Below are 26,485 nucleotides of genomic sequence, written 5' to 3'. Positions count from 1 at the left end.
CATGATATGTGGGAAAAGGTTGAAAAGTTCCAGGGGGCCGAATACTTTCGCAAGGCACTGTAACACAGCCGGAAACATTTACAACATTATCTGTACTCAGGGAGTTAACACTGTTATTTTTTGAGTGGCATAATATGTCTTGGGCCCTTGATAATTTCTAACCTAAGCAATGCCCCTGCTTACTACAGTGCTGTTACCCGTGTAGAGGGCGAGGAGGCCGAGCAGAGTCCACCACTTATTGTCAGTGGTGGCTCCAGTTTTATCTGTCATTGTACTCCAGCTGTAATGATGGTTAGACCATTGCTGACCCTGCCCTTAAGAGTACACAACACAGACTAGAAAATAATCTGTGTCAGTCTATTGTGAGGCTCAGCGTGAAAACTGCAACATTTCAGGAAAATATTTTACTGAAGTTAAGCAAAAAGATCCTGGTCTGGCATCCATGTCAGCAGTGCATGGCGGCTGGACAAGGGCAGTGCAAACTTCCTCGGCTGGCACTTGACTGCTGGCACCCAGGGTACCTCTTGCATTTGCGAGGCCCCCCATGACCTTGGGATGCACATTATGACATGAGGCCAGGATGTTGGCAATTGAGGGCAAGCCAAATAAGTTCTCATTGCCCTGATCTGTCTACCAAGGAGTATCGATGAGAACACCGCACCACAGTCCAGCAAATCTTATTGTTCCACTTGATTTTTTTTTTCCTACACATAACCAAAAGTGATAAAGGATTAGAAAGGATGCATCATGAAACAATACATTTGATACATTTTTTTTATTTTTTAAATAACATTTTTCCAGTTTATGATAAATCACTCACCTGCTAGCAAAATATTTGCAGAACTTAAATGTAATTTAGGATTATATAACAAGTATAGACATAAAGAGCTGTACAAGGACATCATTACACACGTGATACGTTTCCTTTTTCTCTGTATCCCTCAGGGCGCAGTCAGATGGCCATATAAACTGGACAGAGATCGGAAAGCAGTGCATGGACTGGTCGGAGGCTCTCCTGACCCGAGTGTGACACCTTCATGTATTTTTTCTATGGGTCGGGAGAGCCGGGGGGTCTGATTGTGCCCTTAAGGTATCTGTCGATTGTCAGACTGTATATAGGTACAAGGGAGACCAAGCTCAGCGCCTGAGCCTTACGTGCACATCGCAGGTCCGGCTGGGTGATGTTCCTCACTTACGGTACATACATGGCCACTTCTCTGTACGTCAGGTTAGTGGCTCTGTGCCGATCCCAGATATTATATAAAATAACACAATACCCTAGAACAGTGTATAATAACGTGAAAGTCTCCAAATAATTTAAGAGAAGTGGATTCCTTCTGCATTGAACCCGTGTAGCAATCTGTAAAAAAAAGAAAAAAAAAAAATTACATTTAGATAAAATTGTAAATAAAATTTCTAGATCCAATTCTTGCAACTCTTAATGTGAAGTCACCTGATAAAATCATCGATGTCCATAGTACGGGCTCGTTTTTCACTGAATCCGGTGTCCGCGAGGATTTTGGCAATTTTCTCGGCTATGCTGAAGTTTTCTGGAATTGGCTGTCAGAAAGTGAGAGTTTGTGTTACACTGTGTCAGGTCTCTGTACATATAGATGTTATTTCTCATTGTTCACGGTCCTCAAACAAGTCCACATTACCCACACGAATGCATGTAGCTTCCATTTCTCCACCCCAAAATTAAATATTGCAGCGTTGTGTAATTTCCTACGTCCCCAGATTGCGGCTACAAACTATATGGCCGTCTGGGCTCAGATAGAAGCTGCCTATACACAAGAGTTTTCTTGGCAGATTAAGTCAGGTTTGAGAAGATCTAATCCATAAAGTCTAATGTGTGTAGGGACAGCCCCGACAGAAATGTGATCTGGTGAGATCATGTGGGTGCTCGGAGGCCGCTGACCTCCTTCCTACAGACGCAATACAGGATGTGAAGCTTTAGAAGGACTTGGAAAATCTGTCACATCTATACAGATGGACGGGGTCAGTTTCACCGCTTCCGGGGCACAATCATGTCCAATGTGGACAGTAAAGCTAGACGCCCACTGCACTGTTTTGGTGACCTGAATCTTTCCTATTTCTTTCTAGACACTTAAACCAATAAATTGGAAGCTGGTAATACTCGGTGCCACGAGGTGATGTGGCAAAATGTGATACCCCAGGGGCGACATTCTGTATATTAACACCTACAGTGTTGTGCAGGGAGCAGTGTATCCTATAATTCTTCTCCAGCAGTTCCTGGACCGCACTGGATCTGGGGGAATAAAAAAAAATATGTATTTTAGCAACACAGATATATACTGAACATAATACATACACGTCTATAACAGCGATGGCTGCCACCATATTTATATTCCCAATAGAAGGCTACTGCTGGCCACAGAACATAGCGGATGGCTCACAGATCCTGACTACAGTCATTGCAGCCATGTAGGGTCGGACATCATGGAAGAGAAAGGGATGGATGCAACAGGATGGAGGTTTTCTGCACTACGTCTTGACCTTAGAGACCATTTGTAAGTTATGGCAGGATGCACATGGATAATGGCGACTGACAAATCTTAGCAGATTGTTCAGCCCCCAGAAATAAGTTACGTTCAGTTTAAAAGGAGTCTGTCAGCACAAAATGACTGTCCAAACCAAGCACAGATGCTCCGTGCACTGTTGGCGTGGCCGAGCACGTCACTGCACCTTCTCACCCACTTGTTTTCCATCTATCTCCGGCCTTTTCTGGCTATAGTAAAGTCAGAGTTGTCAATCAAGGAAAAGGGGGTGGAGATAGAAGCAAAACAAGTAGGTGGGAAGGTGCACTGAACAACCAGGCCACGCCAAGGGTGCACCGAGCGCCTGTACTTGGAAAGAACAGTCATTTTGTGCTGACCAACTACTTTACATTACACGTGTATGTGAATTATAGATAACACTTACTTAAACGCCGATGAAAGGATTTTGTTTTTCCTGACAAATGCAATTCTTACCAAACCGTCCCATTCCTAGAAACAAAGCAAGAATGGAATTTTTCATGAGTCAGACAATGCAAAAACCTTACAGAACACCCATGGGTACAGGACTTTCCCTCTATCTCCACCCCCCCATTCTATGATTGACAGTTCTGGCTAGAGAAGGGCGGAGATAGATGGAAAGCAAGTACCGTATTTTTTGGACTATAGGATGTTCTGGACCACAAGATGCACCCCAAATTTTCAGAAGGAAAATAGGGAAAAAAAGGAATGCATTAAAGGGAGTCTGTCACCCCATTTTAGCCCTAAAAGCTGCGGCCACCGCCATCAGGGGCTTATCTACAGCATTCTGTAATGCATTCTGTAATGCTGTAGATAAGCCCCCGATGTAACCTGAAAGATAAGAAAAAAAGAGTTAGATTATACTCACCGAAGGGGGCGGTCCAGTCCGATGGGTGTCGTTGTCCCGTCCGGCGCCTCCCATCTTCATACGATGATGTCCTCCTCCTTGCTTCTCTCTCAGCTCCTGCGCAGGCGTACTTTCTCTGTCCTGTTGAGGGAAGGGCAGAGTACTGCAGTGCGCAGGCTCCGGACCTCTCTGACCTTTCCCGATGCCTGCGCACTGCAGTACTTTACTCTGCCCTCAACAGGGCAAATAAAGTACGCCTGCGCAGGAGCCGAGCGAGAAGTAAGAAGGGGGACGCCATCGTATGAAGATGGGAGGCGCCGGACCGCGACACCCACCGCACCCGCCCCCCGGTGAGTATAATCTAACGTGTGTTCTTATCTTTCAGGTTTCATCGGGGGCTTATCTACAGCATTACAGAATGCTGTAGATAAGCCCCTGATGGCGGTGGCTGCAGCTTATAGGGCTAAAATGGGGTGACAGATTCCCTTTAAATGAGGGTCCGTCTTACAGTCTGAATTCAGTTTACCGGGGGGGAAATCAGGACCGCTGGTAGAGCGGGGGTCACAGGAGGTGTTTGGTGGTCTGGTGATGATCTGACTCTCATCCCAGGCTGGTGTGGCAGGTTTGGCGGCTCCGACGACATTTTGTGAAAGCCCGGAGCCCCCCACACATGCATCCCAGGCTGGTGCGCGGCAGTTTCAGCAATGCTTGGTGTTGTGGGGGCTTCGCCGACATTTTGTGAAAGCACGAAGCCCCTCACACTTCCATTGCTGTAATGCGGTCGATTCTGGGAGAATGGCTGCTGGAGACGGCGCATGCGCTGAATGAGATCTCGGCACAGAGATCTCATCTACCGAGATCTCAATCTGCACATGTGCCGCCTCCGGCAGCCGTTTTCCCAAAGGCCACCGCATTACAGCAATGGAAGTGTGAGGGGCTTCGGGCTTTCATAAAACGCCCCTGCACAACTGAACCTGCCACACCAGCCTGGGATGGGTGTGAGATCATTGCCCTGCAGCGTCACCATGCTAGCTGTAAGTAGAGATTAACGAATTTGTTCGGATTTTGTCCCCGAATCTGATTTTGACATATTCGAGCCATATTCGTACCGAATGTATGTCTTATGATCGGTTCCGAACATATTTGGATATTTCTACTCCCATTGACTCTAATGGCGTTCGGCTGTATTCGACAAATACTGCAAAAACAATATTCGATTCCAATCGTATTCGGAACTGAATCCGAACAAATTTGCTCATCTCTACTTGTAAGTACATCTGGACTATAAGACATCCTCATTATCCCCCAAAAAATTTTTGGGAAAAAGTGCGTCTTATAGTCAATACGGTAGATGGGAAGGTGACTAAAATGTTTGGCCACACCAAGGGTGCATTGAGCGCCTGTGCTTGGTTTGAACAGTCATTCTATGACTCCCTTTAAGGTTCAGTTGTGTAGACAGTTGATGTTTGGCCTGGAAACAATGATATTCTGTGACAATGGAAGTGTGGTCGGCCTTTGTAATCAGGCTATAAAACCGCAGCAGAAGGGCTTACAGATGGCAGTTGCCTAACGCCTGTTGACCATGTCTACTATCTATTGGAGGATGATCCTTGCGTCCCCAGTAATCTCAGATTATATCATGTCATTTTACCTTACGACGTATAGGACTGGATAGTTACCATCACAGCTTTTGTGGCGAGACGTTTTTTCAGCTTACCTGAAAGTTTATGGGAGGAGGAGGATTTCTAGGCTCTATTCTCACAACGCTGGACTCCACTTTTGGAGGGGGTCTGAAGTTGTTCTTTCCAACCTGGAAGTAAAAATTAAAAGATGATATTAGGAAACACGTTGTGATCCTTCTTCCATGTGAACGGCAGCACACACAGAAGATTGCACCGATTCAGACACATTGAAAACTTATATAAGTGAGAATCAAATACTAAAAAATCCTCATATCACTAGAACGAAAGGGCAGAGACACATCAACCTGATGGATGCAGCGTTTAGCCAAAACTGAACACTGTCCATAGGTGGCCCATCAGGGTTTCTTTGTCTAACCAAGAGCCAAATTAATGCAACAACATCTGACAGTAAAATATCCAAAAGCAAGACCAAAAATTTAAATGTCAACTTCCAAAAGAGGAATTATATATACCCAAGAAGAGAGGAAGTGCCAGACAAAGATAAAATGAAAACATTTTTATTTAATACAATTAAAATAGATTCTATACACCAAAGTATAAATGTGGAACAAGGCAGAGTGTGCTCCCTGCGACTACCAAATTACATCAAGTGAGTCAGGAACATATAGCAGCACAAGTATTGTATTAATAATACCCAGAAACAGAAGGCCACTCAGTACAATATAGTAAATCCATGTGGATACAAAGAAACAGTGAACTGAAACTGGCGTGTTTATACAAACTGTTAGAACATATCAAGAAAGCCATATAAAGTGCACTGCGCTATAATATGTAAATGTAAATAGGCTTGCCAAATCACTGTCAGCAGCAGACGCCCCCTTTGGAAGAAGCGATTCAGCGAAACGCGCGTCAGGGTTCCTCTCCCTGCCACCAATATCAGGTACACATTTTCTGCTGCTGACAGTGATTTGGCAAGCCTATTTACATTGGCCCTTATTTGCACTTTTGCAGCATTTTGGCACTTGGGCTTTATGCAATGGGATATTCCCTGGGCTTATAAGCTTATCTCAGCATGGCATCTTATTTAGCACGTTGCACTTTATAGGACATGACCAATTTTGGCATTTCATATTATAGCACAGTGCACTTTATATGGCTTTCTTGATATGTTCTAACTGTTTGCGATTTACTATATTGTACTGAGTGGCCTTCTGTTTCTTGGTATTATTAATACAGTACTTGTGCTGCTATATGTACCTGACTCACTTGATGTAATTTGGTAGTCGCAGGGAGCACACTCTACCTTGTTCCACATTTATACTTTGGTGTATAGAATCTATTTTAATTGTATTAAATAAAAAAAATTTCATTTTATCTTTGTCTGCCACTTCCTCTCTTCTTAGGTATATAACATCTGACAGTAGTCACAGAATGATATGGCTCAGTGAACAGCACATTAATGGCATGGCCCAGGATGGGAACCAATCTAGATCTCAGAGACTGGATACAAAGTATACTTGGGTACTGTCCTGTCAGGGGGGGGAATGAATTGCTCAATAATGTGATGTGGCTCAGGACAAACCCAACTGAAAATGCTTCTGACGACTCTCTGAATACACAAAAGGCAACACAGGAAAGAGGTCTGCCCCGAGGAGCCTGCGCCGCCTTACCTTCATCAGGTGGTCTACTCGAGCCAGGAGCTGGGTGTTAATGGACAGGCGGCAGTACAGCTTGTCTCCAGGCTTAGCCACCAACCGCATTGCAAACTCTCTCTGAAACATCAGCACTGCACATCTAGAAAGGCGAAACAGCAAAAATAAAGTCATGCAGCAAATTACACCACTAGAAATAGAAGAGTCTTTGTGCTGGTGGCTTAATGTATTCACTAGTACTTAGTAAGTATCACATCATGTAGTGCAGCAAGGCTCACTGCTAATCTGCAGCAAGGAGCAACTTGTTCTATAGTGTGAACTGTGGTATATGGGAACTTCATGCATCTAAACGCAGCGGGGTCAGGAGCCTCCGAGGCCCAACCGCAGCGGGGTCAGGAGCCTCCGAGGCCCAACCGCAGCGGGGTCAGGAGCCTCCGAGGCCCAACCGCAGCGGGGTCAGGAGCCTCCGAGGCCCAACCGCAGCGGGGTCAGGAGCCTCCGAGGCCCAACCGCAGCGGGGTCAGGAACCTCCGAGGCCCAACCGCAGCGGGGTCAGGAACCTCTGAGGCCAAAAGGCAGAGGTCAGGAGGTCGATCCCTGGGCAGACTAAGCATTTGAACCACAGTTATCTAAAGTGTATGACTGCAAAGTTAGAAGCTCATCTCCACAGGTCGGACTTCCCAAACTTGTGTGATCGGCTGTCGAGCCGAGGAGAGCCGCATCTGATCAGATATTGAAGGTAACTGCACATGGAGTGTTTTTTGTTACAGTCAAAAATGACAAACTAGTGGAAACCGCTTGGAAAAAACGCCTTCTTTTGTTACTTTTTAAGGAGTATTTTCCTTTTTTCCAGCAGTCTTGTTTTTCCTCCCAGTCTTCTGATTGAACACTGCTTACTGTGGAGTGCTTACTATCAGAAGCCACTTCAAAGAAATTACATGCACTTTTTTTTTTTCCCACCAGAGTTTTTCAAAATGTAAAGCAGAAAAAAAAATATTAAAAAATGCTCAAAAGACAGAATGAATAACAAAGTGATTGTACAATATAATAGAAAGTCTTTCAAGCGTTTTTTCTTGGGTGCTTTTAAAGAATCCATTAAAAAAAAAAACCTCCTTAAAACTTCAGCGAGCACATACCCCAACACTACAGTGCGGGCATGTAAAGAATGGAAGGAACAGATGAACCTGAACAAGAGACACTTTTCCAGAGTAACTATTTTCGGCTGTATAAAGGGAAGGAGGTCCTGTCTACAGAGAACTTTCCTCTATGACATCTATATGTTTCCTAATAGGGTTTGTGAGAAAAGTCCCCCAGTGATCACAGCACATCCAGATACTGATTGGACACATCAGTCTATGCGAGATCTACTTGGAAAAACACTCACCTGAAGAATGGTCTGTGAAGAAGCAGCTTGAAAACAAACGGTGAGGAGATCTACAGAAAAAAATGATCACCGTTACACAGGGGATGGTGGATATTAAAGCGGTTGTCCAGGACTTTTTATTGAATATGGGCCTAAAAACTAATAGGCAGGTAGTTTCTAACAGAGGCACCTACCTGCCTGTTCTACACGGCGCCGGCTCAGAACACTTATCGACCGCTCCTGCCGGCGACATTGCTGCTCCATGTCGTCAAGGCAGTTCTTCTTTTACTGGGCTGCTCTGTTGGCGGGGCGTAACTGCCGACGTTATGCTGACTGACAGCCAGCTTCTGCAGCGCGGAGTTGGCTGTCAATCGGCAATCACATACCCTCAACAGAGCAGAGCGGAAGAGAAGACGCTGATCTGTCGAAGAGACGTCAGCGGAAGCTGCTAAATCGAGACTGCTGTGAGCTGGCGGGAGGTCGGCGACGTGCACAACATGAGGTTAATTAGCAGATACCTGCCTGTTGGTGCTTAACCGCATTGTAAAAAAAAAAAAAAGTCCCTGATAACCCCTTTAAATCGATGGAAAGTCCTATAGGTGCATGCAGGAGCGGAGGATGCAGTACCTGGTAAGGTAAATTGGCCACACACAAGTCAAAAAACGGCAGATCAGCTTTCAACACGTCACCAACCAGGACTTGCAGTTTACTCGACACAGGCCTAGAGGATAAGAAGAGAGAAAACACATCAGTCCGAAGATTTCACTATTCGGGCGTTACATATTACACCAGAACGATTACCGAAAACAGGGAAACGTTGTGATTCACGGCAGACAAACCTGCCCTCTATGAGACCAGCCTGAAGAAATAGTGGCGCACACACCCACCAGTGTCAGGCTGGCAGAACTAGAATCTGGTAACTGGGGAATTTACATAAAACTACATTTCCTGAAAAATTAACATTGTCGATTATGGGGCTGAATACCGACAGATTTCTAGAGATTTATTAGCTATATTGATTTATTTCTGCTAGATGTCCAGTGCTCCCCCCCCCAAGCTGTTAAATAACTACAACTCCCACCAGGCAGTCATGGCATGCTAGTAGTTGTAGTTTTGCCTCAGCTGCAGGTTGGGAAACACTCCATCATTATTTACATGCAGAACGCGCCATCTAGTGGCTTCACAGAGAATTGACAAAGAAAAATATCTAATGCCTGATCATTTTTCTAGGTTTATAGATTCTTTTTTATGTATTTTTTTTTTTTAGGGATGAGTTATAGTTACTATTCATTTTCATATTCAATGTAGCAGATTTTTTTTTTTTTTTCTTCAAAAAAATTACAAAAATTACAAAAAAAAATCCCCCCAAAAACAAAGTTTCACAGTTGTTTTTGGTGTTTGGTTTTCACGGTGCTCTTTATGCTGTAAAAATGACCAAGCATTCGGATTCTCCAGGTCAGTTAGATCAAGGAGTCATAGATATTGGATTTTTTTTTTGCTTTACGCAGTAAAAGAATTTGGAAATTAATTTAAAAAAATACATTTACACTAATATAAACAATTTGCGTGACCTGTAACGTTTTCATTTTTACATGGTGTCAGGGCATGTAATTAGTGTCGTGAGCTGCCGGTTTTATTTTGATGCTATTTTGGGGTAGATATGGATTTTTGCTAGCTTTTTACTGCTTTTATTTATCCTAAATGTTGTGACGACCAAAAATACGCAATTCTGGCATTTTTAATGTTTTTCTCTTAAAACAAATTAGCCTGAACAATAATCGAGTTATATTTTGGTTGATCGGACTCTACCATCCCAGATCTGTTTTATTTTTTAAAATTTCTGTCTTTTTAATAAAAGGAGGACGATCTTATTTTTATATTATTCTTACAATTGTAAAATCTTTTTTTTTTTATTTCCTCTTTAGGGACTTGAAACTGCAATTGTCTGTTCGCTCATACTATATAAAGCAACATCGCAGTACTGCAGTATATAGTATGAGTGACTGGTCTTCACTGTCATAGCGAGCACAGGCTCCTTCAGAAGACCCCCAGAAGCGATGGCAACCCATCGACACCTTGTGGTCATGACGAGGCAGGGCCGATGGGCGCGTTCCCTGGACTGCGTGCGTTCAGCGCTCTGTCAGATTGCACGGCACATTGTATGGTGAAGTTAATGGTGTTGTTCAAAGCTACAACTTGTCCCTCCCTAAAATAAGCTGCTGTGTTGACAGGGAAAAAACTAAAGTTATGGCTCTTGGATAAAGAAGTGTTTTAAAAAAAACTCAAGTTTTAAAAGTCAGAGGGGTGATTTCTGAAAAGTGAGTGTGTGTCCATCCGCTGGGACCCCGACAATTGCCAGAACGGGGCACATTAAATTTAGGCTACAGTTCACATTCCTGTTGCTTCATTCATTCTCTATTGGGCAGCCGGTAAAAGCCGAGCGCAGCGCTCAGTAGTCCCATAGTGAATGAGTAGATTGGCAGTGGAGCGTCCACACTGCGACTGAATGCTAACAGGGAGAAAAGTCCCAGAGGTCGCCCCCCCCCACTGATATATGAGTTACCACCTATCCTGTGGATAGCTAATTACTTGGTTTCATTGGACAGCCCCATTGATGTAAATTAGTTCCTCTGTTTTTGTTGCATTTTTTCACAATACAATCTGCAACGTAAAAAATGAAAAAAACAAAACAAAGAAAACCACACACAGATGCCACAGAAAAAAAAGTTCCGCATACACTTAAAAAAATTCAGATGGAAAAAATAAATGTATTGCATGCACTGCATTACGGTAATTATTTCCCTACTGACTCGCAATGAACATCCGGCCACAGGCTTTTTGCTACAGAATCTACAGAGCTGTTTCCTAAAAACACTGGGTTTAAAGGCGCCCCCCGATAAGTCTCAGCAAGTAAGGACCCCCCTGCTGGTGTAAGGGATAGTGCACCCTTGGGCTCTCTGCCGTGTAGACTTACGTGCCCTGGACTCTCTTCTGAAGCTCAGCGACGAGTCGAATATCCAGCTCACAAGCGACAACCTGGAAAGAACGAGATGGGAGAATATTAATTTATATTACGCACTTTTAAAATGCCATTAATTTCCACAGACCTCATCATCGCTGTCCCCATTGAGGCTCACAATCTAGATTCCCTATCAGTATGTCTTTGGTATGTGGGAGGAAACCGGAAAACCCATAGGAAACCCACGTAAACAAGGGGAGAACATACAAACTCCTTGCAGATGTTCTTGGTGGGATCTGAGCTCAGGAGCCCAGCGCTGCAACGATGCAGTGCTAACCACTGAGCCACCGTGCTGCCCTATTGACTTTCCACTGCACGTCCAGGCGTCTTGGAGTGGCAGACGGACAAGTCCCACCATCCTGATGAACGTCTTACTTTTTTTGCTTTCTCCAATAACTTGACAGTCATGTTCCCTGTCCCGGGGCCAACCTCCAGCACAACATCTGTGGGTCGTATCGCGGCCTGGAACACAGAGATGATATACCGGTCATCATCCATAAACCATCTCTATGTACCCCCACACGAGGCATCATCATCATCGGCACTAGACCCTGCAGTAACTAACACGCACAGAATACAAACCTTATCAATGATGCTGTTCACAATGAGCGGGTTTTTCAGGATATGCTGACCGATACCAGTGTTGAACATAACCCCTAAAGAAAAAAAAGAGAAAATACAATATAAAACGTTCTCCAATTACAACTGTAAAGAATTTCAGGGATATTGGAGACGTAACATTTATGGAATGAAAAATATCATCACAATTTAGAGTCGGAGGTGTTTTTTCCTAAACTACAAGCGGCCTGTTCTGGCTCCTGCAGTCGCCCCCGCAAGTGACGTCCCTTTACAGGGGGCAGACGGTCGATATTAATGATTTGAATAATTGGTGTTTTTCAAGGGTTAAATGACTTTGGGGGACTGATCTCACACCAGCAATACATACATAGAGACGGCCGCATCCAGCTCAGCTCGCGGCAGCCCGGCCCTGATGGCTTCTGGGCATCAGGTCAGGCAGATAGCCAATTTTCACACATTTGATGCCCATTAGCCATCCGGGCTGCCGTCACTGTGTATGTATTGCTGGTGTGCGATCAGTGGCCCAGTGCAATTTAACCCTTTCCATATCACCCTTCGGTGCCCGCTCTGATGCCCCTTTTTATGCCACTTTTATAACTTTTGTAGCCGCTTGTTTGCGCATTCACATCAGACGCCTTGCTGCATTATATTTTATTACTGTCATTTTTGTCGTCAAACCTGTAAAAAAATTAACTGTCTAATAAGAAGCCGTCCTCAGCATGGTCACCCCTGGGGGTCTCCGCTCAGAGATCTGCGCCTCCGCTATTAGTCCTGGAAATCAGGGCTGTGGAGTCGGTGCTCATTTTGGTGGAGTTGGAATAAAATGGACCGACTCCGAAAATATATAATAAATTGGGTACAGTAGTTCAATGCAGAATGTGCTGAATATTTTTTCATAGGAATTTGGGAAAGTTATGAAATGTCCTATAAATGACAGTTCTATTCCTGATCTAAGGCTACATTCACACACAGCGTTTTTGAGGATACGTTTTTCAGCAGATCAGCTTTTTAAAAAACCGCATCACCTGAAAGGTTTTTGAGCTCATAGATAATGTTTTCAATATCAAAAGCAGATTAGAAAAACGCCGCACAAATCGACATGCTCATTCAGCCCAAAAACGGATCCTTCCAAAACAATGTGTCTGAATGTCATATCTTGTAACCCATTGACTTTGCTGGGATGCCCAGAGTCACTGCATTTTACTGCAAAAAACGGATCCGCAAAAATGCTGTGTGTGAATCATGGCCGTAGCCAGCGAGAGACAGGGGGGCAGATGAGGAGTTTGACTTTGACAAGTATTTGTATGACATGGAGCATGCATAGCGTTGCCGCAAGGAAAAAGATTTCACTCCGTCTCCTATAGCAGCAGATTGACCATATTTCAGCAAAATGTTTCACTTGCTCTCAAAGAAATAGAAAAATTCAACCGTTCATCAAAACTGACTGTGCATGAGGCAATTCCTTTATACCCGGAAATTGTTAGAGATGTTGCCCATGTGGTTACGGCTTTGCCTCCAACCCAAGTTACTGTAGAGAGGTTGTTCTCTGGCCTTAAAATTATTAGGTCAGATTGTAGGTCTTCTATGAGGGAGGATCTGATGGAGGCAATTCTATTTCTCAGAACAAATTCATAGACTGCACAAATGTTATTTAGTATGTTTTTGTTGAAAACTGTTTTTTGCCGCTTATAGTCTATTACATAGTGAATATATATATATATAAACACACAGTATATGTAATCGATATTATACAGTGTATTACATATTTACAATTTATTACAGTTTTTTGTGTTCTAACGTTGTATTCCAATAAATAGATATTATGTTCTATCTACATATCTTGATTATTGGATCATAGAAATGATTAAATGTCTGATGTTCACATTGTACTACAATACATTTTTCACTTAAATATAAGCAATATATGTGGGAGTCAGGGTAAGGGAAATTGAGGAGTCGGAGTCGCAGGTTTGGCTTACCGACTCCACAGCCCTGCTGGAAATAATCTGACAACAGGGCGGCACCAGTCGGAGGCGTGTCCCCGCACTTGATAATAACGGCTCAGTGATCGGTGTCAGACTTTATAGGAAAACTGCCCCCAATTTATTTATAGATTTCCAAGAGGAATAACAAAGGAGCAATGCAAAGAAAAGATTCTGGAGATGTTGTGGGGGACATAAGACCTGTCAGGTATATTAGCAGTCCCTGTATAACACGTGGGATCAGTAACCCGGAGCACAGTGCTGTGCACACTACATGCGGTATCTAGAAGCCGCCCCGCACTCACCCTGGCTCCGGATCTCCTGGTGTTTGCGGCTTTTCTTCTCAGACTTCACTTTCGGCATGTTGAATCTTCTTCTGATACTAAACAGCGAAACAGCAACGTGCTAAAGCTAAACTCCAGGCTTGCGCGGAGGAATGACGTCACCAGCCGCGACACTGCCGCCAGATGCATGCCGGGAAGTGCAGTCCTGAGCTTGCGAAGTGGCTGCTCCAGGAGAGGAATATTGCAGTATATACGTGGCACAGCGGCCCCGGGTGAGAGATGGCGCCGGGTTGCCCGGTCCTGCTCGGTGTAATGGAGGTGTGGGAGTCTCCTCGTGTATTACTGCGTCCACTTGCCGGGAGGACGGCCGCACTCTCGCGATACTCGCTCATCTCGCGCTGCTCTCACGTACACTGCGCACGCCGGGAGCAGAGAGGTGAGTGTGTGATCAGTGCGAGCCCCGTCCTCATCCGCGCTCCGTGTGCCCGGGAGCCACGTGTAGCTCAGCCCGTGTGTGTGCTGCCCAGAGACCCCGTGTGACCGGTGCAGACTGCAACTAATAAAGAGCCGTCAGTGCTCCGCCGTGTCCGGTACTGACTCCACTGCCGTACATGCCCCAGCACCGGGGAAACGGAACAGAGGGACTCTCCAGGGAGCACCAAATCACAGAGCCCCGGAGCACTGTCAGAGTAATACCCTCCACAGCATCGCCAGCCCGCGTCCCTCCGCGGCGTCGCCAGCCCGCGTCCCTCCGCGGCGTCGCCATCCCGAGTCCCTCCGCGGCGTCGCCATCCCGCGTCCCTCCGCGGCGTCGCCATCCCGCATCCCTCCGCGGCGTCGCCAGCCTCAGTATATCCACAGAATCACCGACCTATGTCCCTCCACGGCAGCGCCCGCCTGGGTCCCTCCACGGCAGCACCAGCTTCAGCTTAATTTTGCCTCTCCGTTGTGGAGATATTGGCAAATAATTTATTGGGTGCCAAATATTGTCCAAGTTGGTGTTCTCAGACTATTTTCACTGGGGATGTGAACTTATATGATGCTGAGCAATCACAAGCATGCAACAGCACATCAGACAAAGGACACAACCTACCATAGCTTAGAATTCTTGGTGTGTAATGGTGCTTTTACACTGTTTTTGCGCCCATTCGTTGGTCCCTTCAGGGCATACTTCCGAACCCCCCCCTCCCCCGCAAAATATTATTCTGGCATATGCACCGACGGGGCCATAGACTACAAAGACACAACAGAGACCACGTTCACTCTTTCGGCTCATCATTTTCGTCTCCAGTAGGCACCCTAAGATGTAATGATAAAGCCCTGATCTTCTGGTCTAACCTCCTGCATGAATCAGTGTGGGGGTGGGGACGGGCTGCACAGCACAGTCAGCGCTGCTGTTCTGTCCCTCCCCTCATACTATCTGTCTGGAGATGAGTCAGTAATCACACTTATGTCCATTGTGCTAAGTGAATCTTGCAATCCCTGTGTAGTTTGAGCAGAAGCGACTCCTGTGTGAGATGAAATTATATCAGGTATGTTTTCACTGCAGAGGGATTACAAGATACTGTGAGCACAAAAGACATAAGAGTGACACATCTTCAAAGGGGTACAGCAGAGCAAACAGTGGGGAGAGCTGATAGAAGGGGTTGTAATGTGGCACAGATAACCTCGGCTGCACTTCCAAATCACGCAGGAGGTTAGACCAGGAGATCAGAGGCTGTATCTTCACATCTCTCACACCGAGAAATCTAAAATACATATGGGGGTGTGTTTGTTTCTGCTGTTGCCTGCTTATGATTGGTCATCATCATAGAGTGAGAAGTACACTCCCCTAGTAAAATCTCTCTGATAACACCACATTGGACTTAACAAATGTTAACTCATTAGGTCCCCAGTACTTTGATTGCTAATATGTACGCAATTGAAAGGCAAAATTAAACTCTTTATTCTGCAGCCATTATTATTATTATTATTATTTTTAAAGCATCATTGGTTCCATGGTGCTGTACATGAGAAGGGGTTACATACAAATTTCAGATATCACTTACAGTAAACAAACTAACAATCACAGACTGATTTAGAGGGGAGAGAAGACCCTGCCCTTTCGGGCTTATATGCTACAGGATGGTGGGGAAGGAGACAGTAGGTTGGGGGGGGGGGGTTGCAGCAGCTCCAGTGATGGTGAGGCGGTAGCTCCAGTAGTGGTGAGGAGGCAGCGGGGATCATTGCAGGCTGTAGGCTTTCCTGAAGAGATGGGTTTTCAGGTTCCGTCTGAAGGATCCGAGTGTGGTCGATTGCCGGATGTGTTGGGGCAGGGAATTCCATAGGATGGGGGCTATTCGGGAGAAGTCTTGGAGGCGGTTGGGTGAGGAGCGAATAAGTGTGGAGGAGAGAAGGAGGTCTTGGGAGGACCAGAGATTACGTGAGGGAAGGTATCGGGAGATTAATTCAGAGATATATGGTGGAGACAGGTTATAGATGGCCTTGTAGGTCAGTATTAGTCATTTGAATTGGATACGCTGAGGGAGTGGGAGCCAGTGAAGAGATTTGCAGCGGGGAAAAGCGGAGGAGTAGCGAGGAGAGAGATGAATTAGTCGGGTGGCAGAGTTGAGGATGGACTGGAGAGGTGCAAGGGTGTTAGCAGGGAGGCCACAGAAAAGGATGTTGCAATAGTCGAGGCGGGAGATGATGAGGGCATGCACAAGCATTTTAGTAGATTGAAGGTTGAGGAAGGGACGGATTCTGGAGATATTTTTGAGCTGGAGGAGACAGGAGGTGGAGAGAGCTTGGATGTGTGGTTTGAAGGACTGGGCAGAGTCAAGGTTAACTCCGAGGCAGCATACCTCTGGTATGGGGAAAAGTGTGATGTCAATTGTTATAGAAAGGCCGGGTAAGGAAGATCTGTGAGATGGGGGAAAGATAATCAGTTCAGATTTGTCCACATTGAGTTTGAGGAAGCGAGAGGAGAAGAAGGAGGATATGGCTGATAGACACTCTGGGATTCTGGAGAGCAGAGAGGTAGATCTGAGTATCATTGGCATAAAGGTGGTACTGGAATCCGTGGGACTTTATGAGTTGCCCCAGGCCAAGTGTATATAGATTGAGAAGAGTAGGCGTCCTAGAACAGAGCCTTGGGGTACTCCAACAGAGAGAGGGTGGGATGAGGAGGTATTGTGGGAGCGGGAAACTCTGAATGTGCGGTTGGAAAGGTATGAGGAGATCCAGGATAGGGCGAGGTCTTTGATGCCAAAGGAGGAGAGGATCTGTAGTAGGAGGCAGTGGTCAACTGTGTCGAAAGCAGAGGACAGGTCTAGAAGGAGGAGCATAGAGTATTGTCCGTTAGCTTTGGCAGTGTTTAGGTCGTTGGTAATTTTGGTCAGGGCCGTCTCGGTGGAGTGATGGGGACGGAAGCAAGATTGTAGATTGTCAAAGAGCAAGTTAGATGAGAGGTGGGAGGAAAGTTCAGCGTGGACATGCTGCTCCAGGAGTTTAGAAGCGAATGGGAGCAGCGATATTGGGCGATAGCTGGACGTGGCTGTTGGATCGAGGGTTGGCTTTTTAAGGATAGGCGTGATTGTGGCATGTTTGAAAGCAGAAGGGAAGCTACCATAAGTTAGTGATAGGTTGAAGAGGTGGGTTAGGGATGGGATAAGAGTGGTGGTGATGTTGGGGAGGAGGGGTCAAGTGCATAAGTGGTGAGGTGTGATTTGGAGAGAAGATGAGCAAGCTCCCCTTCAGTGATGTTAGATAAAGAGGTTATGGGGTTTGAGCATTGGTCTGGTATTCAAAGGGATTGTGGTGGTTGGGCAATAAAGACTTGCCGTGTTTGGTCTATCTTGTTTTTGAAGTGTGCGGCAAAGTCCTTGTCAGGGATTAGGAAGTCGGAGGGGGCAGTGGTGAGCGGAGGAGGGAGTTAAAAGTATTGAACAACTGTTTGGGGTTGTGGAATAAGGAAGATACAAGGGATGTAAAGAAGGCCTGTTTAGCAGAGGTGAGAGCTGATTTGAATGTGAGTGTTGCTTGTTTGAGTGCAGTGAAGTCATCTTGCGAATGTGTTTTCTTCCAGCGCCGTTCTGCAATTCTGGATGCTTGCTGAAGCATTATTACAGCGTTTGTCCAGTTCAACATGACATTATCATGCCCAGGAGCCGGTTATCTTCTGATAGGTGCTAAATGTTTTGAGTAATAGGGGAAGATAGTAAAAGTAACCCAGAGCCCCTACCCCTTTCATGGAGCCTTTATTAACGTGGTGTCCTGAAGAGAGGGGTCGGGGTCTGCGTTGGATGTATATATCTGTCCTATATGGGCACATACAGTGGGGAAAATAAGTATTTAATACACTGTTGATTTTGCAAATTTTCTAGGGTATGTAATTTCTAATAAACACTGAATTTGGAATTATTTAATAGATTATTTTGACACTATGTTCTGTTCCTGTTTGATCACTTTTTATGCCAGCTATAGTGTGTGTCTCTTTTTGATACATTCCCAATAATATACTTATTTTTTATTAACTTATTTTTTAATATATTGATGAATAAACTTATTTTATATCAATTTATGGATCTCTTCTGTTCCTGGGCGAGAGTATTATAGCTTGGAAAATGGGTTGCCGTATGTGAAATGCATACTCCCAGCCACTTTCTGAGTTACAATTCACTTGTACTGATCTAGGCTACGGATGTGTAGCCCGGCACCTGATCACATACACTGCTCATAAAAATAAAGGGAACACTAAAATACCACATCCTAGATATCACTGAATGAAATATTCCAGTTGCAAATCTTTATTCATTACATAGTGGCATGCATTGAGAACAATAAAATATAGAAATTATCAATGAAAATCAAAATTAATATACCATGGAGGTCTGGATTTGGAAGGATACTGAAAATCAAAGTGCAGATTCAAATCAAAATCAAATTACAGGCTGATCGAATTTCAGTAGAAATACTTGAAGACAAAGAAATGATGCACAGAATTGTTTGTGGCCTCCACGTGCTGGTATGACCTCCCTACAACGCCTGGGAATGCTACTGATGAGGTGGTGGATGTTCTTCTGAGGGATCTCCTCCCAGACCTGGGTTAAAGCTTCAGTCAACTCCTGGACAATCTGTGGTGCAACGTGACGTTGGTGGATGGAGCGAGACATGATGTCCCAGATGTGCTCAATCGGATTCAGGTCTGGGGAACGAGCGGGCCAGTCCATAGCTTCAATGCTTTCATCTTGCAGGAAATGCTGAAACACTCCAGCTACATGAGGTCTGGCATTATCCTGAATTAGGAGGAACCCAGGGCCAACCGCACCAGCATATGGTCACACAAGGGGTCTGAGGATCTCATCTCGGTACCTATTGGCAGTCAGGCTACCTCTGGCGAGCACATGGAGGACTGTGCATCCCTCCAAAGAAATGCCACCCCACACCATTACTGACCCGCTGCCAAACCGGTCATGCTGAAGGATGTTGCAGGCAGCAGATCGCTCTCCACAGCGTCTCCAAACTCTGTAACGTTTGTCTGTCACGTGCTCAGTGGGAACCTGCTTTCATCTGTAAGGAGCACAGGGCGCCAGTGGCGAATTTGCCAATCCTGGTGTTCTGTGGCAAATGCCAAGCGTCCTGCACAGTGTTGGGCTGTGAGCACAACCCCCATCTGTGGACGTTGGGCACACAGACCAACCGTTTGTGCAGACACATGCACATTTGTGGCCTGCTGGAGGTCATTTTGCAGGGCTCTGCAGTGCTTCTCCTGTTCCTCCTTGCACAAAGGCTGAGGTAACGGTCCTGCTGCTGGGTTGTTGCCCTCCTTTGGCTCCCTTCACGTCTCCTGGTGTACTGGCCTGTCTCCTGGTAGCACCTCCAGCCTCTGGACACTACGCTGACACACTGCAAACCTTCTTGCCACAGCTCGCATTGATGTGCCATCCTGGATGAGCTGCACTACCTGAGCCACTTGTGTGGGTTGTAGAGCCTGTCTGATACTACCACGAGTGTGAAAGCACAACCAACATTCAAAAGTGACCAAAACATCAGCCATAAAGCATTGGTACTGAGATGTGGTCTGTGGTCCCCACCTGCAGAACCACTCCTTTACTAAGGGTGTCTTGATAATTGCCAATAATTAACATCTGTTGTCTATTCCATTTGCACAACAGCATGTGAAATTGATTGTCAGTGTTACTTCCAAAGTGGACAGTTTGTTTTCACAGAAGTTTGATTTACTTAGAGTTAGATTCTGTTGTTTCAGTGTTCCCTTTATTTTTTTGAGCAGTGTGTATATGCAAACTTGTACCCCAGACAACCGCTCTAAGCAAGGAAAAAAACGCTGGCGCCTTCCCATTGACTTAAGTTGTAAACTATGGAGATTCTTCCAAGCAGAAATCTCTTGAAGATTGGTCAGCTCACTTCTTGGCGTTTTTGTAAAGCTAAAGTATTTGAAACACGCTCAAAAACCTGAACACATAAACAACAAGATATTAAATTTAGGATTGTTTTTCGTGTTTTTTATCATTTTCAAAGTGGATCATATTAAAAATAACAAAAAATCTGGAAAAAAAAAGTTTGCATGAACATACACTCCGGCGAGCCCTTCAGGGTAACAATTACCTACTAATTGCAGGATCTCCCTCAAATCAGTATCTTCATGTAAGTATTAAATGAAAACACAGCAAATTTCTGGCCTGAAAATCCCATGCGTCTTGATACGGCAGCATTGTGGATGAGATTTTATGGGATCTGATTCTCATGTGATGTAAAAAAAAAAAAAAAAAAAATCCACAGCATAAATTGACCTGTTCTTGGGATCGGGAGCGATCATTTCACACCAAGGTCTTATTCGCCTTTGCTGGTGTTAGGACATTTGCTGATTTTTGTGCTTTTTCTTTTGCAGATTCCTGGGTCTGATGGATCTGAACAGTGCCAGCAGCGTTGTGCTTCAGGTCCTGACCCAGGCGAGCAGCCAAGATTCGAGGGTCCTGAAGCCGGCGGGGGAGCAGCTCAAGCAGTGGGAGACCCAGCCTGGCTTCTACACCGTTCTCCTGGTAGGTCCTAAGGGCGCTGTCACAGCGTTCCCGCTGATTATTACGCCTAAACCATGAGACGATTGCAAAAAGGGCAGACGTAGAGTCGTTCCTGTGTAATTCCTCCCCTCTCCCACTCCTGACACTGGACTAAAATACTGCATCAATATGGCTCGTGTGTATGTGCACCCGTCATCTTTTTCAGGCAGGTCTGATCTGAAACCCCCGGCTGAAAAAGGCACCCAGAAAATGCTAAAAAATGTAATAACAAGCATTTTTATGGAAAAACGACTCGCTGTTCAGTCTTTTAGCAGTTATAAAAAAACAAGCGAGCTGACCGTTCTTCAGGCATCTTTAGTCTGAAGACGATGGTTATTTTACAACACAAGACAGTGGGAAGCCTCCATAGAATCCTCAATGTCTTTTCGAGTATCTTGGCATCATTTTTATCTTTAAATAAACCCTAGTGGTTTCTTCATTATTGAATGGGGTTAAAAAGAAGAGAAAAAACTTCCAGAAAACACCAGTAAAGAAAAACACAAGCAGTTAAAAAAAAAAGAAAAAAGGTCAGGAAATGGCCCCCTCCAAAAAAGTACCCACAAAGTGCTCCAGGAAAAAAACCCAAAACACTGGTGTTTCCTTGAAGCGTCTTTTTCTTGAAAAGCTCAGCAGGGTCACCTGCCTGAAATACCTGTGGTGTGCACATAGCCTAAAGGCCCCGTTACACATAACGTTGTCCCAGCGGTCCCACCAACGATCCGACATGGATGGGATCACTGGGACTTCGTTAGGCTGATCGCTGGTAAGCTGTCACATAGACAGCCCCTCCAGCGAGCAAGCTGGTTTCCAATGTAAACATCGGGTATCTAAGAGCCGCGGCTCCTGGATACCCTCTGTTTACATTAGAATCCAGCGTCGCTGATCGCTGGTCTCTCGCTGCCACATGCAGCGATGCGTGCTGGCCAGCGGGAGACCAGCAATGAAAAAAATGGCCCAGGCACAATCAGCGATACCCGGCAGGGGGGCCGGTCGCTGATCCCTGTCACACACAGCGATCTCGTGTGGTGTCACAAAATCAGCGATCTCGCTAGTGTCAGCAGCCCCCACTCAGGTGCAGCGGTATGTACCCACCTAGCAAGGGAGTCAGTAATTGGGGGACCCCTTTTCTTGTAAGTGAGGGTCTTCCAGCCTCGTGTGGAACTTTCAGCTTTCGACACCGTCTTTCTCGTGGTTCCTCTGCTGTCGCCGTCTAGTACCCGTGAGGTGACGGCTCTTTTCTTCTTACACTGAATGGATTAATAAAGACTCCTGTTTATGGGTCTTTGTGTCTCCTGTGCATCTCTTGGCGTCAGTCTGATCCGCGAAGATTTCCGCCTGTCATTTGACTTTCAGTGAGCCACGCTTGCTTCATTTATCTCACTTTCTATTGGCAGGCCTTTCTTCTGCTGTCAGATGCATTGTCACATTTTATCTTTTCCAAGTGGCATTTTTTTAATGTTTTCTTATCCTTTTTTCTGTTCTTCTGACTCCAGGATTTGATCTTTTCTTTTACACATGACATATTTTATTTTATTTTATTTTATTCTCTGCTCAAATTTTATTTTGCACTCAGTCTGCAAAAACTTCACATCAATAGCTCCAGACCGCTCACTACGAAATCCTGCGTATTTATATGCACTCTCAAACTTTGTTATAGCGGTATTCCCACCTTACACCTTTATTGTCTATCCCCTGCATAGGCCATAAATGCTTGACAGATGCAGGACCATCTGGCACCGATACCTACCACCAAAATGTGCGTAACCCCCCCCCCCCCCCCCCAAACCTCTTTGCTCCAGGTGAAGCAGCCTCTGGGGTCAGGCAAAGAATGAGCGGAGAGAAATGTAACTTTGGGAATCAGGCAATCATGCTAGTCAGATTTTAATCACGTGATGTCATTGACCTAATGGGAAAGAGAAGAATTATCTGGGTAGAAAGGAAAAATGAGCAATTGTAAGTACACAGTGCTGTATAATATGATGACTGCAATATATTAACAGGATAAAAATTTTGATGGGAGGAGGAGGAGGGCTTCTTTAATAAAAGCGCGGATTTGATTAAAACTGGAGCGCAATAAAAGCAAAACTGGACACTTTTGACTAGGTGAAGGGTCCTCTTTAAGAACAGGGATGCGCCCATAGGGGCGTAGCTAGAGTCCATTATTACGATGACGAGCCACAGGATCTTCCTGTTCAATGCAGTGAAGTGATGACTTTGCACTGGATGCTGATGATCTCTGCTCCGAGCCTCGGAGGCAGAGCAGGGAGCCATTGACTCTCTGCTCCACCATAACTGGATATGTGTCCTCATGATCCGGATCCTTTGTTATCGACATCTGTCACACGGTGAAGAATAACAGTCATGTAAATAAGACCCCATACCACATTGATCTATTCGCTGAAAGGTTCATTTTGAAACATGACCAAAAAAACATAGCAAGCAATTGGAGGTTGGTCAGACTCTGAGGAGACATTTTCTTCATCTGGGTGAACCTATGGCCTTGGTGCCTCAGGTCTAACCCCTGAGCCATTCTCTTCCCGCAACCTCAAAAATGGGCATACTACCCTTCTCCCAAAATGAAATAGTCCATCGTGGTTGTGGACCTTTGTTATGTAGATGTCTGCGTTAAGCATTGACCCTTCGTATCCCTGCGCTTTGTTATTTAGGCTTCGATAAAATTATCTTGTGCCTCATTTATAAGCGCTTGTGTCACGGCCTCGACAGGTTTATTGTGCTGAGTGCGGCTAATTTTGGGAATAACCATTCGGAGCGGGATTTAATATTCACCTTTAAACACAATGATGAATACAGATTCGTTTTACAGAGAAGTGTACGTCGTGGTCAGCGCGTCTGTTCTCCTCGGGGCCCGTCCTGGAACAGTCACTTAAAATGCAAATAGCGGGAGGGATATTTGTGATGATGGCGGCTGTCTGGCCTTTCTCTTTCACTATGCTGAAGATCCCTCCGTTCAGTCAGCACCGAGACAGTTTCTAAGATCCATTTAATTGTACCATGTAAATGAGGATTTATTTCACTACTCATTTCAAACCATCTTTTTGCAGTGAGGAGAACGTCTCCTCTGTTTTGCGTCTGATCCCTTTTGCTTTAAAGCCTTGATCTCTGTGCTTTGCTGAGATTCACAAAGGTTTGGAATTTAAGATTTCTATTTTTTTGTATAAATATTTTAAAGGGTTGGCTGGTACTTAACAGTTGATGACCTATCCACAGGTTAGGTCATCAATGTGAGATTCGTGGTGGTCCAACACCTGGGCCCTACACAGATCAGATACTGCTCCGGCTGGTGGCGGACATCAGCATTGTGCAGGCGGGTGACAGCAGATTTTCAATTGACTTGGTCATCAGTTGTAACTTTTAGTGATAACTTTATGATTAGGGGGTGACCCCCGGCTGGAAGTTGCACCTATCGGCAGATCGGGGAATTTTTATACTCAACGTGGAACTTTTTATCTCATTGTTAAATGGAGCAGGTCAGATGCCCGACCATTGCTCCAGTCATTCTCTATAGGGCTGCCAGAAAAAGCAGAGCACAACAATTGGCAGACAAATTGGAAATGAGTGGAGCGTAGGTCAAGCATGTGACACGCCCACCAGGGCCGTGGGGTACTAGGAATCGGATCTGACAGTTCTATGGGGGAGGTCACGGGGCCGTGATCCGTTTTCGTGGCCCTGGCCGTGTCATAAAACATAAAATAGAGAATAGTTATGTGGTGTTTAATCGTGACGCCACCCGTGGTGTTTGGCAATGGGTGGCCAACGCTGCGGTTTTGGTCCACTGGGGCTGATGGTGACGCAGCAAAGATGGTTCGGCTCCCCACGGGTAGAACGGGGCCCCAGGGCAAATATATTTGATTGTTCAGATGGTGGTGAACGTTGGGGTGCAGAGAATAAGTGAAGGACATAGAGAGGTGTAGTTTTCTTTACCTTTTACTTGAAAGTAGATGCAATCTGGGGTACCGTTTACAGATGACGGGTTGAGTTTGGCTTGCCTGGAGGCATTCAGGGGATCCACGCTGCCAGGTGGGGTTGGGGACCTTCCTTCTGCGCTCTCTTTTCGGGTCTCTGCTGCTTGTAGCTAAGCCGTGGCCCTCTCCTGCGTGATAGTTTCTAACCTGTATGGCAGACAGCGTGAGCCTATATCACAGGCACTGTCCTTTTCACTGTCAGCCCTCACGGGCACTGTCCTTTTCACTGTCAACCCCGGGCTCTTCATCTGCTGCCATGCTTTCAGGTGTTCAGTGTGGCCAGGGAGCTTGCAGTCCCCTGCCCTCCAGATTCGGCTGTCAGGGCGTACAGCACCCACCCAGCTAAGGACTCTGGGGTCCCTTTTTATCAGCGCTCCGCTCTGGGGTCAGCTATACTCAATTTTAGTTCCCCAGAGACCTTCCCTCTCCACAGACCAACTGCCAACTCTTCTCTCTCACTGTCCTGTCACAGCTCCAGCTGGCTTCCGTCTCCATGACAACTCTCCTGTTTACTCTCAGCTGACTTCTTTCTGACTCACTAACCCCACCTGCTGGCCAGAATTGATAAGGAAGCTCCCCTTTCTGGCCTAGAGCAGGAATTGACATGTACACTGTGTTACCTGGCATGGGGACCCCCCCCTGCCTCCAAGCATGACATCATGCCTTAGAGGGAGGCAATGTCACCGTGGCAACCGGACTCTGGGGTGCCACACATCCATCGCACGAAAGCGGGAAGGCAGCCTGGGTGTCCTTCATCAGTCACATCTCACCAGCCTGGTACAAGTAGCGGCTCTATGACATAGCTCAGACAGTGCAGCATGTGAGGTTCCCTTTTAATGGGGCATTCAGTAGGTGACAAAAGTTGCACATTTTAGCTCAGATATGGCGTGCGTCTTATTTTTTACCAAAAAAAGTGGCTCAGATAGTTTGATAATTTCCACCCCATGGGGCAGATTCATCGTATGGTTTCAGACATCTGATGTAAAACTGTTTGCCGTGTCCACATTTTTTTTACTTCCACTAAATTCTTCTAACCTTTTACAGTTTTTTTTTTTTTTTTTTTTTTTTTAAAGTCCACTCCACCCAATATTTGAGCCCGGCCTAACAAATTCCACGCATCATAACTGAAAAAATACGAGAAGTCAGCTCACCACTTTTAGTCCATCTAGATGTCCAGCTTGCTTCATGGAGCTCCGCACGGACAAGGGTGAAGCAACCACAGCAGAATCCAGTAATGAAGAATAACATCCTGGCTCAATGCCGCTAATGATCAATGCTTTTCGTTGATAGGTTGAAACGTGTTGTTCATTAGCGGCATTGAGCCGGTGTGTGTATTGTGCTGGACTATATTTAAATGGAATTTTAACTATTGTTTGCATTAAAAGTTAAATTTTATCTTTTGATTATTCGCTGGATGTTATTCATCAAAACTGGTATAACTGACTCCACAAAAACAGCGTAAATTTAAGGCATCAATGTCAATAACTGGAGTAACATTTCTGCCTCTGAAATACACACCAAATTCATTAAAATGTCCA

General features: G+C 45.4%; 2 protein-coding genes across 8 annotated transcripts in view; one reads left to right on the top strand and one right to left on the bottom strand.

The window, feature by feature from the left end:
* Positions 1–760: 760 nt before the first annotated feature.
* DIMT1 (DIM1 rRNA methyltransferase and ribosome maturation factor) lies at positions 761–14,126 on the bottom strand. 2 transcript variants are annotated; one of them, XM_073584266.1, is made up of 12 exons: positions 13,928–14,126; positions 11,644–11,717; positions 11,437–11,523; positions 11,017–11,078; positions 8,670–8,763; positions 8,064–8,113; positions 6,698–6,821; positions 5,102–5,194; positions 2,944–3,008; positions 2,206–2,269; positions 1,454–1,560; positions 761–1,360 (listed from the first exon to the last, which is right to left on the bottom strand). In XM_073584266.1, the coding sequence occupies exons 1-12, from the start codon at positions 13,983–13,985 to the stop codon at positions 1,318–1,320; spliced, it is 921 nt and encodes a 306-aa protein (XP_073440367.1). In that variant the 5' UTR covers positions 13,986–14,126; the 3' UTR covers positions 761–1,317. The 2 variants fall into 2 exon arrangements, with proteins under 2 accessions (XP_073440367.1, XP_073440368.1); XM_073584267.1 differs by lacking the exon at positions 13,928–14,126 and adding an exon at positions 13,620–13,676.
* Positions 13,709–26,485, top strand: part of IPO11 (importin 11) — a 555,951-nt gene continuing 543,174 nt past the window's right edge. For 3 of the 6 annotated variants that reach the window (XM_073584261.1, XM_073584258.1, XM_073584264.1), the window contains exons 1-2: positions 14,047–14,178; positions 20,796–20,946. In XM_073584261.1, coding sequence (XP_073440362.1) covers positions 14,090–14,178; positions 20,796–20,946 — 240 coding nt within the window. In that variant the 5' untranslated portion in view covers positions 14,047–14,089. Of the gene's footprint in view, positions 13,831–14,046; positions 14,179–14,211; positions 14,343–14,503; positions 14,596–20,795; positions 20,947–26,485 lie in introns of those variants that run through there. The other 3 variants (XM_073584259.1, XM_073584263.1, XM_073584262.1) reach the window with 3 other exon arrangements.

The sequence above is a fragment of the Dendrobates tinctorius genome, unplaced genomic scaffold, assembly GCF_039654945.1.
Source record: "Dendrobates tinctorius isolate UK_male_01 unplaced genomic scaffold, ASM3965494v1 ptg000083l, whole genome shotgun sequence".
Classification (NCBI taxonomy): Eukaryota; Metazoa; Chordata; class Amphibia; order Anura; family Dendrobatidae; genus Dendrobates; species Dendrobates tinctorius.
This window is presented reverse-complemented; position numbering and strand designations above follow the sequence as displayed.